The sequence below is a fragment of the Elephantulus edwardii genome, unplaced genomic scaffold (genome assembly GCF_000299155.1).
Source record: "Elephantulus edwardii isolate Elephantulus edwardi_28Jun2011 unplaced genomic scaffold, EleEdw1.0 scaffold00246, whole genome shotgun sequence".
In the NCBI taxonomy this organism is placed as follows: Eukaryota; Metazoa; Chordata; class Mammalia; order Macroscelidea; family Macroscelididae; genus Elephantulus; species Elephantulus edwardii.
Window position 1 is genome coordinate 2,746,918 of NW_006399996.1, and position 17,861 is coordinate 2,764,778.

General features: G+C 44.6%; 1 protein-coding gene across 1 annotated transcript in view; it reads left to right on the plus strand.

The window, feature by feature from the left end:
* Window positions 1–17,861, plus strand: part of DNAH2 (dynein, axonemal, heavy chain 2) — a 252,966-nt gene that overhangs the window by 213,204 nt on the left and 21,901 nt on the right. The window contains exons 64-77 of the mRNA XM_006899178.1: window positions 1,870–2,034; window positions 4,537–4,662; window positions 4,815–4,963; window positions 5,034–5,100; window positions 5,301–5,451; window positions 5,653–5,801; window positions 5,965–6,098; window positions 7,194–7,338; window positions 7,540–7,739; window positions 8,674–8,800; window positions 10,534–10,720; window positions 10,917–11,065; window positions 11,192–11,375; window positions 11,558–11,748. Of these exons, the coding sequence (XP_006899240.1) occupies window positions 1,870–2,034; window positions 4,537–4,662; window positions 4,815–4,963; window positions 5,034–5,100; window positions 5,301–5,451; window positions 5,653–5,801; window positions 5,965–6,098; window positions 7,194–7,338; window positions 7,540–7,739; window positions 8,674–8,800; window positions 10,534–10,720; window positions 10,917–11,065; window positions 11,192–11,375; window positions 11,558–11,748 (2,124 nt within the window). The remainder of the gene's footprint in view (window positions 1–1,869; window positions 2,035–4,536; window positions 4,663–4,814; window positions 4,964–5,033; window positions 5,101–5,300; window positions 5,452–5,652; window positions 5,802–5,964; window positions 6,099–7,193; window positions 7,339–7,539; window positions 7,740–8,673; window positions 8,801–10,533; window positions 10,721–10,916; window positions 11,066–11,191; window positions 11,376–11,557; window positions 11,749–17,861) is intronic.

The window sequence follows — 17,861 nt, forward strand, 5'->3', positions numbered from 1 at the left end:
GAATATACCACAGCTTCTCTAGCCATTCGTTTGTTGATGGGCACTTAGGTTGTTTCCAACTCCTTGCTATTGTGAACAAAGCTGCAATAAACATGGGTTCCACTCCTTATTTCTTGTGGAAAGGAAGGTAACACCACTACAAATGCTTACTCTTAGCCAGGAATGCATGTGGGATTCGGGAAGAGGCTCCATCAGTCCCCTGCTAAAGATTCAAGTGGTGGGAGCTCTGGTGGCCTAGTGGCAAGAAGTTGCAATCCTGAAGGCACATGGTTCCAATCCACTAGATGCTCCACTGGAGAAGGATGGGCAATCTCCTCCTATGCCAGTTGGATCCGATTTGATGGTATACAACAACAACAAAATAAAGATTCAGAAACACTGAACAGACTTTTCTTTTCTAATTCTTGTTATACTACTGATTTAAAGAGTGAAGAAAAAAAAATTCAACTCTGTAGACGCCTTCAGAGTTTAGTTTTGTAATAAAAACTATTTGAATAATTAGACCTTTACATTCTTGAAGATAAACATGTAATCGTTTATCTTATTTTACTAAAAAAATTATTTAGAAGATAAAAAAAAAAAGATTCAGGTGGGCTAGTCCAGCCTAAGGGAAGCCTGACGCTCCTGAGGGCCATGAGCAGTTCAGATACTCAGTTGCTGACCAAAAGGTCAGTGGTTCAAGTTAACCCACCTTGGAAGAAATTCCTGGGGGCGATCCCCTTCGGAGAGGTCAGTCATTGGAGTGTAGTTTGACTCCGACACATAGAGGTCACTGTGAGTCGGTGGCATCAACTTGATGGCATCTGGTTCCGCAGAGCCTCCCGAATAGCAATGATGTATCTAGCAGGTACCGCTCTTCCTAGGTTCCCATCTGTGTCAGGCCTTTGTCTGAGACTGTTCATACTAGCTGCTGTTTCAGGAAGCATTTCCCCTGGAGGAGTCCTTTTCCAACTGCCCTCCTTTTTTCCTCTCTTCAGCAGCCCCCTGATTCATTTTGTGTCTTTTTCTTCTTTTATCAAGGTCCTGCCTTAGGGATGGAGCCTGGTGTGGAATGCCAGACATTTTTGTGCTTTCTGAGCCTCTCTTGCCAACACATCTTGTGTGGTTAATTATTATCCTGTGAGAGGTCTGTCTCCTGCCGCAGTCACAGGCTCTAGAAATGAGCCATGGAGGGAAGAGAAAGCAAATTTAGTGCACACATTTTATCTCACTTGCTCTTTATACTATTCTTTCATATGGTGAGAAAAATTTATATTTAGAATTAGCCAGCTGGACTCAGTTTAGAGGATCCCAATTTTGTTGGCAACATCCAAAGCATCATAGTCAGGAGCAAGGTGAACACGGGCCTTCTTCTCTCCATCAGGCCTAATCAGAGTGTTGACCTTAGCCAAACCAGTGTCATAGAGCTTCTTTACAGCGTGTTTGATTTGGTGCTCATTGGCTTTGACATCCACAATGAACACAAGTGTGTCGTTATCTTCTATCTTCTTCATGGCTGACTCAGTGGTCAGGGGAATCCTGATGATGGCATAGTGGTCAAGCTTGTTTCTCTTGGGGACGCTTTTCCGGGGATATTTGGGCTGCCTTCAGAGTCTCGGTGTCTTAGGCCACTGGAATGTGGTTGACTTGTGGATCATCTTTCTTTGCTTTGGCTTCAGTTTTAGGAGTGTCAGGGGCTTCCTTCGTTGTTGGCACCATCTTCATAGAAAGGCAGGCGCTATATTCTTATTGTGTAAATATGAAAAGTGAGCATCAAAAATTCATTCGACCAAGGCTATTCAGCTACAAAATGGCAGAGCCAGGAGTTAAGCCCGAAACAGTGTAACCTCAATGTCTGTGTTTGGTCCCCTGTGCTCTGACTCCTCCTAGGTGGCTGAGAAATTGGAGATGCTGAAGAAACAGTATGATGAGAAGCTGACACAGAAGGAAGAACTTCGCAAGAAGTCTGAGGAGATGAAAGTGAAGCTGGAGAGAGCTGGGATGCTGGTGTCTGGGTTAGCTGGTGAGAAGGCCCGGTGGGAAGAGACTGTAAAGGTGAGCGCAGCTCTAATGCCACCTCCCCTCCTCTCCTGCCCACCAGACCCTTTAAGTGAAGGAAGCCAGGGAAAATGGGCCTAGGTCAGCCAGATCCCCTCATGCACCCTCAGGGCACTTACATTGACTGACAATGGAGGCCAGACTTTTTGTACAAAAGCAAAAAAAGTCATTACAAGGACAGAAGAGAAAGAAAAAACCAAAATGAGTGTCAGAAGAGACTAAGGAAATTGCATTTGGGTATTGAGAAGCCAAAACAAAAGGAAGAGATGCCAAAGTGAAAGATATAAACAGATTTCAGAGGGCAGCTCAAGAAGACAGGAAAATATTTTAACCAAATATGCAAAGAGCTGGAGCTAAGAGTATAAAAAGAGAAGAATCACTTGGCAGTTCTTAAGCTGAAAGAAGTAAAAAACAAATTCAAGCCTCTTGTTGTAGTACTAAGAGCTGCTATGGGTAAAATCTTGAATGATCCAGGAGGCATCAAAAGAAGACAGAAGGAATACAGAGTCATTGTGCCAAAAAAGAATTAGCTGACACTGAAAATTTTCAGGAAATACTAAATGAACAAGAGCCAAAGGTAATGAAGTTGAAGCTGCACTGGCAAAAAAAAAAAAAAAAAAAAAAAAAAGGCCAGAAAATAAGGGATATCAATTAGTATGTTTCAAATGATAGATGTAGCCCTGAATGTGCTCACCAGTCTAAGCTAGAACGTTTGGAGGACAGCTGCCTGGTTAACTGACTGGAAGAGATCCAGAATGTAGAAATTACAGAACAATATCATTAATACCATATGTAGGCAAAATACTGCTGAAGATCATCCAAAAATGGCTAGAGCAATACATTGACAGGTATCTGCCTGAAGTTTAAGCTGGGTTTAGAAGAGGACATGACAACCAGGGATGTCATTTGCTGATGTCAGATGGATCCTGGCCGAAAACAGAGAATACCAGAAGAATGTCTGTCTATTTGTGTTTTATTGACTATGCAAAGGCATTTTGACTGTGTCAGTCATGAACATACTATGGCTAACATTGAGAAGAATGAGAATTTCAGAACATTTAATTGTGCTTTTGCAAAATTAGATCAAGAAGCAACTGTTTAAACAGAGCAAGGGAGCACTGCATGGTTTAAAATCAGGAAAAGTATATGTCAGGGTTGTAGCCTTTATCCATATTTATTCCGTTTGTGTGCTAAGCAAATAAATCATGAAGCTAGAGTCTATGAAGAGGAATGTGGCATCTGGATTGGAAGAAGACTCATCAACAACCTGCATTAAGCAGATGACACAACCTTGCTTGCTGAAAGTGAGAAAGACTTGAAATGGTTGCTGCCAACAACCAAGGACTTCTATATGGATTGCATCTCAATATCAAGAAAACAAAGGTCCTCACCACTGGGCCAGTAGACAATCAGTCATGATAGATGGAGAAAGGATTGAAGTTGTCAGTGATTTTGTCTTGCTTGGATCAAAATCAGTACCCTTTTTACTAGCAGTCAGGACACCAGGAGACACATTACACAGGATAAGTCTGTTACCAGGGACCTCTCAAAAATACTTAGGAACAATTATGTCAATTTGAAGACTAAGGTAGGTATACTTTATTCAGACACATGGTTTCTGGTCACTTGCTATGCAAGTGATAATGAATAAGGATGACAGAAGAATTGATACCTTTGAGTTGTGCTGGAGAAGAGTGCTGACATCCCATCAACTGCCAAAAGAACAACCGGATATGTCTTGGAAAAGGTGCAGCTAGACTGCTTCTTGGAAGCAAAGATGGCAAAGCTTCACCTCTCATACTTTGGATCTGTTCCTCATAAAATTTTTTCCTTGGAAAGAGATAATCCTGTTTGGAAAAATGTGGGGTCAGCAAAAGAGAGGAAGACCCTCAATGAGAAGGAGTAACACAGTGACTGCAGCAATGGGCTCAAGAGTGTCAGAGATGATGAGGATGGCACAGGACAGGACAGGGTTCAGGTCTTTTGTTCATAAGGAAGTTGAGTCTTACTCCACTTGATGGCAACAGGGAGCTCTAGTTTGCTCCCTAGGAGAAAGATCTCCTCTGGTGCGATTTACTGCCTCTGAAACCCCACTGGAGGTTCAGCTGTGGGACAGTGCCAACCCCACAATACCCAGTGATAACAGCAACAGTGATGTGCTGTAGTGTTTACCTAGGGCAGGTGAGCATACACAGGAACTCGTTACATAGTCCTTTGACTGCATGGACAACAGACACAGCTTGAAACTGCTGGCCTCTTTTTGCTCCTGGCCTAATGAAAGGGTGAGGCCCCATCATCAGAATGTAAACATTGCTGTTAAGAGGCAGCTCACAAGTAATTAGACTCAGGTTGGAGCTCTCCAGGGTGTGAAGGATTAGGAGAGGGAAGGAATCTCTTTGATCTAGACAATGTTCAGAGGGAAATGCCTTCAAAAGCATTCACAATGTCTCCCAAAGAGCTGGGTCTCAGATAGGCCTCACCTCCCCTGCTTTTCCCTAGGGCTTGGAGGAGGACCTCGGCTACCTGGTGGGCGATTGTCTCCTAGCTGCTGCCTTCCTGTCCTACATGGGACCTTTCCTGACCAACTATCGAGATGAGATTGTCAACGACATTTGGATGAAGAAGGTGAAATGAGGCTTAGATGTGATGAGGAAGATCTGAAGGAGATCTGTGAGCTCTGAGGTTGAGCAGGGCCTTTAAGGAGACAAGAAGCAGAGGGTCGAGGACTGCTGGCCTTGGACATTAACATCCAAGGCTCCCTCTTCTTCCCTTCTCAGATCGGAGAGCTGCAGGTTCCTTGCTCGCCTCGCTTCACCTTTGATAACTTCCTTTCTAACCCTACCAAAGTCCGAGACTGGAACATCCAGGGATTGCCCTCGGACGCCTTTTCCACTGAGAATGGCATCATAGTCACCCGGGGCAACAGGTGAGCACATCGTTGGGGGTGAGAGGCAGGAAAACCGAGCCTGCCTCCTAACTGACGCTCCCTCCTCCAGGTGGGCGCTCATGATCGATCCTCAGGCTCAGGCCCTGAAGTGGATTAAGAACATGGAAGGAAACCAGGTTCAAGGCTGAGTGACTGAATACCCTCCCATGAACTGCCTTTTTCTGAGACCCTGTCCGGAAGCCATTTGTAGATGCTGTAGTTGTTCTCCATTGCACGTGGGGCCACCACACGTCAGCACTGGCTCGACAGCAGTAGCCTTGGATTTTGTTGGTTTATTCCTTAGTTCAGCTTCCTTCTTTTCTCCTTACTCCCTCAGGGCCTCAAGATCATTGACCTGCAGATGAGTGACTACCTTCGAATCCTAGAAAACGCCATCCAGTTTGGATACCCAGTGCTGTTACAGAACGTGCAGGAATACCTGGACCCCACACTTAACCCCGTGCTCAACAAATCTGTGGCACAAATTGGTCAGAGTCCAGGCTAAAGCTGGGGTTGGATTTGGGGGACAAGTCCTAGAGACCAATTGTGTGGGGCCCTGGTGAGGAAAGGTCTTTTGGCTGTGCAGCCTGCCTGCTGCCCCTGCATTCAGGATGACCAAGAATGGGGCCACTGGGGCAGGCTGAGATGGGAACAGGTTAACCCACACCTGGTTCCGTGGGCCCTTGCAGGTGGTCGCCTGCTGATGCGCATTGGAGACAAGGAAGTGGAATACAACCCAAACTTTCGTTTCTACATCACCACCAAGCTCTCCAACCCCCACTATAGCCCAGAGACCTCAGCCAAGACCACCATCGTAAACTTTGCTGTCAAAGAGCAGGTGGGTAAGGGCTGATGCCTGGACTGAACTTGGGTGAAGCAGTTGGGAAAGATCTAGAAAAAGATGACTGAATAGTTAAAGAAGAGAGACTTGGGATTTGAAAAGGGATAAAAAAGGGGTGAAGGTTGCAAGAGCGGGACTCACCTTAAGTACTGTGCTGCAGGGCCTGGAGGCACAGCTGTTGGGCATCGTGGTCCGGAAGGAGAGGCCAGAACTGGAGGAGCAGAAGGACACACTCGTCATCAACATCGCCGCTGGCAAGAGGAAACTCCAGGAGTTGGAGGACGAGATCCTTCGGTGAGACCAGGCTCACTCGGCCACCCCCTACCCCCGGGCCCACTCTCCAGCAGGCACGTGGTAGCTGAAGAGTCCCTGGCCCCATCTGGATTCTTTTTTCTTTTATATTGGTTTGCTTGCAAAGTTCCTATACATTGTGTTTCCCCACTATCCTTAATTCACATAGTGTTTCATACAATCATTCCCATTCATTATATTTTATAAAATCAATCAACACTGAACTATGTCCACGCTGCCTGGTCTTTCCAGATCCCCGCCAGATCTTTCCCATTTCCTTTACCCACCCCTCGCTCCACCCATCAAGTTGTATGATCCTGTGATTTTCCCCTTGCCATCCTCACTTCTCTGCTCCTGCCCACCCCCCACCCTGTTGGATCTTCCTATACGTTTTACTAATTATCCACTAGTTTCTATTTTTACAGTAATGGTCTTATGCCATATTTATCCTTATGGGACTGAGTTTGTTCGCGCAGCATTATGCTTTTCAGTCCCTCCCAAGTTATGTAGTAATTTTCTAAATCATTGCTCCTGAGTGCTAAGTAAGTATTCCACCGTGTGAATATACCATAGTTTCTCAGTCCATTCGATTGTGGTTGGACATTTGGGCTGTTTCCATGTTCTTGTGATGGTGAATAACGCTGCTGTGAACATTGGTGTACAAATCTCTGTGTCTCAGTCCTAATTTTCTTGGAGTATATTTCAAGCAGTGGAATAGCTGGGTCCTATGAAATTCCTATGTTCAGCTTTCTAAGGAAGTGCCAAACTGCTTTCCAGAGTGGTTGTACTATTTTACAATCCCACCAACAATGTATAAGAGTTCCTATTTCTCCACATCCCCTCCAACTTTTATTACTTGCTGTTCTGTTAAATTTTGCCACTGCTACTGGGGTAAGATGGTATATCTCCTTGTGGTTTTGATTTACATCTCTCTTATTGCCAGTGATTGTAAGCATTTCTCTTCATGTGTCTGTTGGCCATCTGAATGTCTTCCTCTATGAAAAGTCATTCCATGTTTTGTTCCTGTTTTGTAATTGGATTATTGGTCCTGTATTCTTAACCAGCCACTCTACTTGTGTGTCCCTTGACTCCCTCTAGTTTGCTGAATGAGGCCACAGGCTCCTTGCTGGACGATGTACAACTGGTGAACACCCTGCAGACCTCCAAGGTCACTGCCACTGAGGTGACAGAGCAGCTGGAGACCAGTGAAACCACGGAGATCAACATTGACCTGGCCCGGGAGGTGAGCTCCTGAGGGCCTGCGCAGGCCCAGCCAGCCATCAGGAAACATCAGGAAGGCCTCCCTCAGCCCTGCTGCACACTGTGCCCCTCTCCAGGCCTGGCTCTGCCCCCTACAGCTCTGGCTTTTCCCTCTGCATGCAGCCCGGCTCTCCCCTCTGCAGCCCGGCTCTCCCGTCTGCAGCCTGGCTATTCCCCTCTGCAGGCTTACCGTCCATGTGCCCAGAGGGCAGCGGTGCTGTTCTTCGTGCTCAACGACATGGGCCGCATCGACCCCATGTACCAGTTCTCACTCGATGCCTACATCAGCCTCTTTGTCCTTAGCATTGACAAAAGCCACCGCAGCAACAAGCTGGAGGACCGCATAGACTACCTGAATGAGTACCACACCTACGCGGTCTACAGGTCTGAGCCCCCACCCCCCTCAAAGGTGGGAGGCCAAGTGACCTCGCTCTGCTGCTGACTCCACTGTCTGCTTCTTTTGTGGGTTTTTTAATTCACTCATTGCTGCACACTTTCTTCCCTCCTAGTTTCCCCCTCCCCTAGTCCATTGTGCAATGCACCCTTTCTTCCAGACAGTTGCTATACATATAATGCCTAATCATATATTCCTTTTGGACAGTTCTTCCCCTCATCTGTTCCAATGCAGTGTTCATTATCTGCTCTTCTCTCCAGGAGCAGCTCATCAGCTCTTGTGGTTTAACTATCACATGGGCTGATTATACCTGAGTTCATAGCTTCAACTCTCTCCTAAGCACTGGACTTACATACACAGCTGTCTACTAGGCTTGTTGTTGGGTGCTGTTGAGTCAAGTACAATTCAGAGCAACCCTGTGAACAATAATATGTCTGAACCTTGTCGTGTCCTGTGCCATGCCTCTGACACACCTGAGCCCACTGCTGTAGTCACTGTGTCAATCCACCAGGTTGAGGGTCTTCCTTTCCTTTACTGTCCATTCACTTTTCCAAGCATGATGTCCCCTTGCAAGGAATAATCTCTCCTAGAAACATGCCCAAGGTATGTGAGACGAAGCTTCCCCCCAACCCCCACCCCTTGCTTCCAAGGAGCGCTCTGGCTGCACCTTCTCCAAGACATGCTTGTTTGTTCTTTTGTCTTCTCAGCTCAGTCACCAGGTTTTGCCCAGCAGTCCCTCTGCAGACTGTTCCCTCCCCAGCCTTCCCAATGCTGCATGCCTTCACAGTTCAGATCTGTCTTCTGAGCTGCACCATGATCTCTGTCTGGAGCAAGACCGCGACTGTGTGCTCTTCACTCAGAGCGCATCCTGTTCACATCCCACCTCCACTTCATCCTGCCCTGTCCCCTTCTGGCTCCTTCCAGGTATACCTGCCGTACCCTTTTTGAACGCCACAAGCTACTGTTCAGCTTCCAGATGTGTGCGAAAATCCTGGAGACCTCTGGCAAGCTCAACATGGATGAATATAACTTCTTTCTACGTGGAGGTGTGGTGAGTTGGACAGAGGACAAACCAAATCTGACGTGGCAAAAATTGGGACTATGGGCAAGTACGATGAATACATCGTGCCTAAGGTTTCGGACCAAGGCATCAGCGAGGGGCTGAGGGAAATCAGGCCGGGCGCAGGCTCAGGATGAGTTCAGGACACACTGGCCTTGTGTCTCCTCGCTTGCATCACAGGCTAGTCTTCAGAGCCCCTCCTTCTGTGGCCTATTCATTAGTGTGATCTTACCTCCCCCCACCACCACCATTGCCTGCTCATTCTGCAGCTGAAATTCCCTAGTCACCATTAGAAAGCCTTCCCAGCAGACCCCTCGGCCCCTGACTTCTCCTTCTCTGCAGTTTGTTTGGTCAAACTAGCTCCCTATTTAGATCCATTCCTTCTCTCCCTCACATGGTTTGATGATGTTGTTAAGTGCCATCGAGTTGAGTATGACTCATAGAGATCCTGTGCTGTCAACCCAAAGGTATGTGATTTGAATCCACCGGCTGCTTCACAGGAGTAAGATGGGCACTCTCCCCCAGTGCGATGTACTGCTTTTGAAAACCCGCTGGAGGGTCAGCTGTGGGTCAGAGTTCAAACTCAGCCATACATAACAACAAAAATAACTTCTCTCCCTGTGTCTCTGCATCCGATACAGCTGAGCAAAGTTGTGGAAAACCATGTAATCACTCCAACTGGACTTGCTCTAAATTCATGATTATGAACCTCAAGGGGCCTGAAGGTTGCCGGACATCCAAACTATGGCTCCTCGGGCCAGCCTTTGTCCTCTCTTACACAGTAGCTTCACTCTTTGTACAACCTTCACTCCATCGCCCATCAGGATTTCAGCAAGAGCTTCCCATCAGCACCTCCAGCAGTCCTTCAACACAGAAACCAGAGAAATCCTTTAAGATGGCTGTCACTGACTGCAGCCCTCCTTCTCCGCTCGGCCGCACAGGCCTCTTGCTCCTCTGCGCGCAACCACAGCCTGTCCTGAGCCCCCTGCTCTTGTTCTTCCCTCTTGGGAAAAACGTCTACTTGGCCCTTTCTCACCTCCTTCAGGTTGATTCAGATCTCAACGCAATATGACCTTCCTGATCTCTGTGTGTATGTGTATGGATGATTTTAACGTAAGTTTACAGAAAGGTTGAGTTTTCGTTCATTCATTGCTGCACATTTCCCTCCTTCCCCTCCAGTTTCTCTCCTCAGTCCACTTTGCAATGCACTTCTTGTTCCAGATTATTGCCATACATATAATGCCAAATCATACACTTCTTTCAGACCATTTTTCTTGGTTTTTCCAAAGCCCTGTCACCTGCTAACATACATTATTTACATGTTATTATGTCCTCCCATGTAGTAAAGTAAGTTCCTTGAGGGCAGATATGTTTGTATGTTTGTTTTGTCCAATTATATGTTCCACATGTTCAAATATATAGTTAACTATGTTCCACATGTTCAAATATATAGTTAACTAACAACACACAAATCCATAAAGAATGAGAAAGGGAAGGGACAGTTTCTTCAGAGTTAGCCAGCAGAGGGCACCAGCTTTCTAAGTTTGAGTGTGATAGTACTCTACAGGATCAGAGTCTCACTTCTATTTCCCCAGTGGATGTCAATTGCTTTTCACTCTGTTTAACACAAGACTTGTGTTTTCCATTATGGGATCTCGGAGGATGAAAGCACAAGCCTTCTGAGGTGTTTCCAGCCAATCTCTCTCCTCTCTCATTTCCCCCAGGTCTTGGACCGGGAGGGCCAAATGGACAATCCGTGTACTAACTGGCTTGCAGACGCCTACTGGGATAACATCACAGAGCTCGACAAGCTGACCAACTTCCACGGCCTCATGAACTCCTTTGAGCAGTACCCTCGTGACTGGTACCTGTGGTACACCAGCGCCACCCCGGAGAAGGCTATGCTGCCAGGTACCCAGGCCTGCGCCTCCCCAGCGGCCTCCCTCCTCCCAGGCTTGCCAGGCTCTTGATGCTTGTGTCCTGCTTCCAAGCTCCCCTCAGTGTGGAGTCGCCTCTGCCCCTGCCCACAGCATTCCCCGCAGGCGCCCCTTGCCCCGATCCTTGCCTCTTGGACTCCCTGGCCCTGCCATTGTCCGCCCACCCGCAGGAGAGTGGGAGAACACGTGCAACGAGATGCAGCGGATGCTCATCGTTCGCTCCCTGCGCCAGGACCGGGTGGCGTTCTGCGTGACTTCCTTCATCGTCTCCAACCTCGGCTCCCGCTTTGTTGAGCCACCTGTGCTGAACATGAAGTTGGTCAGTGGCCCGGCCTCCGAGTCCACACAAGCCCGCATCCTCCCGCTACCCGTCCCTGTTCAGCTTCTCATTGTATTTCCGAACAATCTGGCCTTCTGCCCAAGCCCATGCCCTGTGCTCTGGCAGGTGATGGAGGATTCAACCCCTCGGACCCCGCTCATATTCATCCTGTCCCCGGGTGTGGACCCCACCGGCGCGCTGCTCCAGCTGGCCGAGCACACGGGCATGGCCCAGCGTTTCAATGCCCTGTCCCTGGGCCAGGGCCAGGCCCCCATCGCTGCACGGCTCCTCCGAGAGGGTGTGATTCAGGGTCAGTGTCCACCCTGTTCCCTCATGCCCCGTCTCCCTGGGCCTGGCCCTGGCCTCCAGCTCCTGCATCCCCAGTCACAGGGCTGCAACTGCAGCTTCTGCTTCTCCAGAGAAGCCCTGGAAAGCGTGAGGACAGGTGGGACTGAGGGAGTGAATGCCACTGAGCCCAGCATCTCCTCACAGGACACTGGGTGTTCCTGGCTAACTGCCACCTGTCCTTGTCTTGGATGCCTAATCTGGATAAACTGGTGGAGCAGCTGCAAGTGGAGGATCCTCACTCTTCCTTCCGCCTCTGGCTCAGCTCCAGCCCCCACCCAGACTTCCCTATCTCCATCCTGCAGGCCAGCATCAAGATGACCACAGAGCCTCCAAAGGTATGCTTGGGTGTAGATAGTCAGCATCCACCAGGTCATTCAGTCTACCTTCCTTTCCACGAGCATGAGGGAGAGGTTCTCTCTACCTTTACACAGATAGCTTTGTTTGAGCTTGTTATCCAAAAGGCCTGAAAATCCCAAGTCACTTCTCTGTGCTAAACTCTTGGAGCACAATGGTAATAATAGCTAATAACTCATTCCTTGAGTTATTATGCATGTCAGGCACTGTTCTAAATATACATTTATTAATGCATTTAACACACACACACACACTCTCACACTCTAAGTGACACACACACACACACATCCGGTAAGTACCTCTATGCAGCGCCATTTTACATATAACGACAAGGAGGCGTTGTTCTCTCTCCAAGTGACAGCGTTTGGTTTTTTATTTCGTGTGTATGTGTGTGGGTCACACAGTATTTATTATTTTTTTTTCATTTTTATAACTTTTATTGTGACTTGATTGAAAGTTTATAATTTTGTTTTCTATTCAACTATTTGTACACATTTATTTGCTAACATTCATTTTTGTTGTTAGAAGCCTTCAGCTTGGCTCTGACTCTTCATGGCAGCAGAAGGAAGCGAGGTGGGGGGATCCCTTCTCCTCCCTCATGGTCTCTGCTGTATATTGTTGCATTCACTCCTGTTGGTCCATCCTACTGAGGGTCTTCTTGTCCTTTGCTGACCCTCAGTTTTTCTGAGAATGATGTTGTTTTCCAGAGACTGGCCCTTTCTGATAATGTATCCAATATATGTGAGATAAGAATCTCACCATTTTTCTAATGACATTCACTCTTCATTGCCAGCACCACAATTCAAAGGCATCAATTCTTTGATCTTTCCCTAGTCATTGTCCAACTTTCACATGCATATGAAGCCAAGTGGGAGGCTGGGCCAGGTACACTGAAGTGTGCTGAGAATGACACCTCGCTTCTTAGCACCTTAAAGAGGTCCATGGCAGCAGATTTCCCCATTGTAATACATGGTTTGACTTCTCCACTGCTGTTTCTGGGTATTGCTGTGGATCCAGGTAGCAGGAAATCCTTGACAACTTCACACTTACCTCTATTGTGATGTTGCTTCCTGACCCAGTTGTGAGAATTTTTGTTCTCTATATATTGAAGTATAACCTATACTGAAGTCTTTTATCTTTTCCAGTAAGTGCTTTACAGGGCTTCACTTGGCACAATCAAGGTTGTTTCATCTGCATAACACAGGTTACTGATGAATCTTCCTCCACACTCTGGGATTGCAACACAGCTTCTTGCCACCGGGACACCAGATTTCCTTCTTCCTCTACTCTTGATGCCACGTTCTTCTTTATAATCCAAGTTTTAAAAAATTATTTGCTCAACATAAAGATTGAATGGGTTTGATGACAGGATCCAACCCTGATGTATATGTCACCTGATTTTATCCCCTTGCTTGTTTGAACAATTGTTTCTTAGTCCATATGCAAGATCTGTATGAGCACAATGAGGTGTTCAAGAATTCTGCTCTTTGCAATGTTAGCCATAATTTATTATGATCCACACAGCTGAATGTCTTTGCATAGTCAGTAAAACAAGTACACACCTTTCTGCTTTACTCTCTGCTTTCAGCCAAGATCCTTCTGGCTTCAAGGATAATTCCATGGCCTCTTCTGAATTTAACTTGAATTTCTGGAAGTTCCCAGCCATTTTAAAGTAATCTTTAGTAATATTTTACTTGCACATGGTATTAATGATATTGTTCAATTTCCACATTTTTCTGGGTCACTTTTTTTTTAATGGGTATAAATATTTAATTCTTCCAGTCAGTTTTTTTACGTAGATGAGCAAGCACTTCCAGGACGGTTTTTATTTATTTAAACACATCAGTTGCTAGTTCATCATTTTGTGGAGTGTTTTTTGGTTTTTGGTTGGTTTTAAATTTTTTGCCACTACCTTCAGTATAATTTGGAACTGACTCACAGCTGACCCCTGAGAGGGTTTTCAGAGGCAATAAATCACATGAGAGGAGAAGGCCCATCCTTCTCATGGAGCAGCTGGTGGATTCGAAATGCATTGTTTTGGGTTGGCAGCACAATTCCTTACCACTAAACCACCAGACATTGGTAGAAATCCTCAGTTTCTTGGTCTTTGGCTTTAGTGGTTGGTGTGTATATATGCATAATTATCATATTAAGTCTTCATTATATGCATATGAATATTATCCTATGTACCTTCAGGGTAGATCTTTCTTATTTTGGTTTGGTTTGGTTTTTTAGAGTGAATTCAATACTACTCTCCTTCAGTTTGTCACCCTCAGCATAGTATAACATGATTATATAATTTTAAAAGACCAGTAGCTGTCAACTTTCCAACTTGCCTGGAATTGATGGAAAACCCACTGAGGTATTTCAGGAAACAGATGCAGCCTCCAATGGTTCCACCATTGTCTGCCAATAAATATGAAAGTCTGCTACCTGTCAGCTGACTAACAGAGATCAATCTTTGTTCCCATTTCCAAAAAGGGAGATTCAATAGTGTGTGGAAATTATTCAACAATATCATTCATTCACAGGCAAGTAAAATCTTGCTGAATGTTATTAAAAAACAGTTGGTCAGCTATTTTAGGAAATAGCATACTTGTTACATAACAAACATAATAAAAGATGAAATATAAAAAAAACCCAACACACAACTAAACAGTTGGAACAGTATATTAACAGGGAACTGCCAGAAAACCAACCTGGATTCAGAAGAAGCCATGGCACAAGGGATAGCATTGTTAATGTCAGGCGGATCTTGGCTAAAAAAATACCAGAAAGATATTGACTTATGTTTTATATTGATAAGGCAAAGGAATTTGATTATGTGGATCATAACAAATAATGACTAACACTGGGAAGAGTGGGAATGCCAGAACACTTAATTGTGCTTATGCAAAATCTGTACACAGACCAAGTACTAATTGTCCGAGCAGGACAAGGAAACACTGTTTGCCTTAAAATCAGGAAAGGTATGCCTCGGAGTTGTATCCTTTCTCCATAGTCAGTCTATATGCTGAACAAAATCACTGGACAAGCTGGACTTTATGAAGAAGAATATATTAGCAGGATCAGAAGAAGACTCATAAACAACCTGTATTATGCATATGACAGAAATAGATAAAGCATTTACAAATTTTACATTTTGCCATGTATAATATAGTAACCCAAGTGCATTCATGTAGTTCAGCCAATACCAGTCATTGCCAAATTATCCATCACCATAAACAGAAACTCAGTGCTTCTTAAACAATAACTTCCTCTTTCCTCCTCTTGTTGCCCCAGGTAACCACGAAAACATTCTGGTCTCAAAATTTTTGCCTTTTCCTTTAAGTGAGATCATACGTAAATGTTCTTCTGTGACTGATGTCATTCACCCAGCCTGTTTCCAAGGTTCATCGTGTGCTGACATGTATCAAGACGTCATTTCTCTTTATGGAGGCCAATATATTTTAAGATATTTTACTGAAAATAATTTTACACTTACAAAAAAGTCGTAAGAATAAGATAGTACAAAGAAAACCTTTATAGTAGTTACTCAGATTCATTTATTGTTCATTTTGCCCCGTTTTCCTTATATTTATCTGTCTCTTCTTATGAGGATATAAGCACACTTTTTTTCCCCATGAACCATGTGAGACGAAATGAAATGTGGAAAGACTCTTCTAAACAATTTAGTGTGATTCTTTGTTCAGTCCTATGGATCAGGATTTTCTCTTACATAACTGCAGTACAGATATAAATTTTAATAAATGTTTACACTGATACAATATTTTAATCAATCTATCATCCTCATCCCAATTTTATCAAAAGACCCACTAATGTTCTTACAGCATTTCCCTCAAGCACAGAGCTCATTCTACAATAATTATTTCAATTTGCCTGTCTTGGAAAAACAGTTTCTGCTTCAGAATGAATAAAGTCAGCCCCAAATAGTTGAGAGTACAATTGTTTATCTGATTTTTACTTCATTAGGAAATTTCTTCTTGATCACAGCCTCCAATTGCCACTACGGGCACATTATTATTGTTAGGTGCCCTTGAGCTGACCATGACTCATAGTGATCCCATGAACCCGATCGGAACCTTGACCTATCCTGCCTCACTTCACTATCTCTGACGTGTCCCAGTCTGTTGTTGTGGTCTCTGTGTTCATCCCTCTCCCTGATGGTCTCAGCATGATGTTGTTTTCCAAGGGCTGGCTCCCCTTGATAATATGCCTGAAGTATAGAGACAAAGCTTCCCCATCTTTGCCTCTAGGGAGCACCCTCATAGCCCTTTCTTCAAAACATGTGTGTGTGTGTTCTTTTGGTAATTCATAGGATGTTCGGTACTCTTCTCCAATACCACAGCTAAAAGGCATTGATTCTTCTTTGATCTTCCTTATTCATTGTCAAACCTCCACCTACATAAAAAGCAATTGAAAATACCATTATTTGGATCAGGAACACCTTAGTCTTTAAAATAACACCCTTGTTCTTTAACACTTTAAAGAGGTCTTTGACAATAGATTTTCCCAGTGGAACACATTTTTTTAATTTTTTTATTTCTGCCTACTATGTGTATTAGAGCCAAGCAAAATTAAGTCATTGACAACTTTAGTCTTTTCTCCATCTATCATGATGTTCCCTATTGGACCAAAAGTACAGATACATGTTTTCTTGATGTTGAGATATAATCTGAATTGAAGGCTGTATAGACTTTGATCTTCTGCAGCTTCAAGTCTTCTTCACTTTCTGCAGAAAGTCAAGGTTATGTCTTCTGCACAATGCAGGTTATTTACAAATATTCCTCCAGTCTTGTCCCCACATTCGTCTTCATAAAGTCCAGCTTCTTCAGTGATTTGCTCTGCATACAGATTGAATAGATATGGAGAACAGATGTAACTCTGAGGCCACCTTTCCTGATTTTATGCCAGGCAGTGCTCCTTTTTTCTACTTGGACAACTGCCTCTTGTTCTATGTATAGGCTTCATACTGTTGTTTTGTACTGTAGAGTCAGAACAGACCCATAGCTAAACCTCCAGTGGGTTTTCAGAGGCAGTTAATCACATAGGAGGAAATTGCCCATCCTCCTCCCACGGGGCAGCTCGTGGCCTCAAATCACGTGCCTTCAGAATTGCAGCGCAGCTTCTTGCCACTAGGCCACCAGATTACAGTTATTGGAATTTCCATTCTTAATGCTAGCCATAATTTGTTATGATTGACACAGTTAAAAAAATCAAGTAAAGATCTTTCTGGTATTCTCTACTTTCAGCCAAGATTAATCTAACATCAACAATGATATTCCTCATGTCATGGCCTCTTCTGGATCTAGCTTGGATTTCTGACAGTTCCAGCCATTTTAAAATAATCTTCAGTAAGATTTTACTTGCATGTGACATTAACGATAATGTCCAATAATTTCCATACTCTATTGAATTGGAATTTAAAAAAATGAGAACAAATAAGGATCTCGTGCAGTCAATTAGCTAAGGAATTATCTTCCAGATTTCTTGGCGTGGACTAGTGAGCACATCCAGGGCTGCATCTTTGCTGAAACACTGCAATTGGTATCCCATCAATTCCTGGGGCCCTATTTGTTGTTAATGTTTTCAGTGAGATTTGGACTTCCTCCTTCATTACTTCTGATTCTTAATCATAGGCTACTTCTGAAAATCGTTTAGTGTTCACCAATTCTTTTTTGGTACAGTAGCTCTGTGTATTACTTCCATCTTCTTTTGATATTTCCTGCATCATTAAAAATGTTGTCCACACAAAAGACATGGAAAAAATTTTCACAGAGGAAGATATTCGAATGGCCAAAAGACACATGAAGAAATGCTCCAAATCACTGGCAATAAGACAGATGCAAATCAAAACCACAGTGAGGTACCACCTCACTCCAGTAAGAGTGGTATAGTTTAACAAGGCAGCAAGTAATAGATGTTGGGAGAGGATATGGTGAGAAAGGAACTCTTATACATTGTTGGTGGGATTGTAAAATCATGCAACCATTCTGGAAGGCAGTTTGGCACTTCCTCAAAAAGCTGAATATTGAAATTTCATATGATCCAGCTATTCCACTACTTGGAATATACCCTAATGTTCATAGCAGCA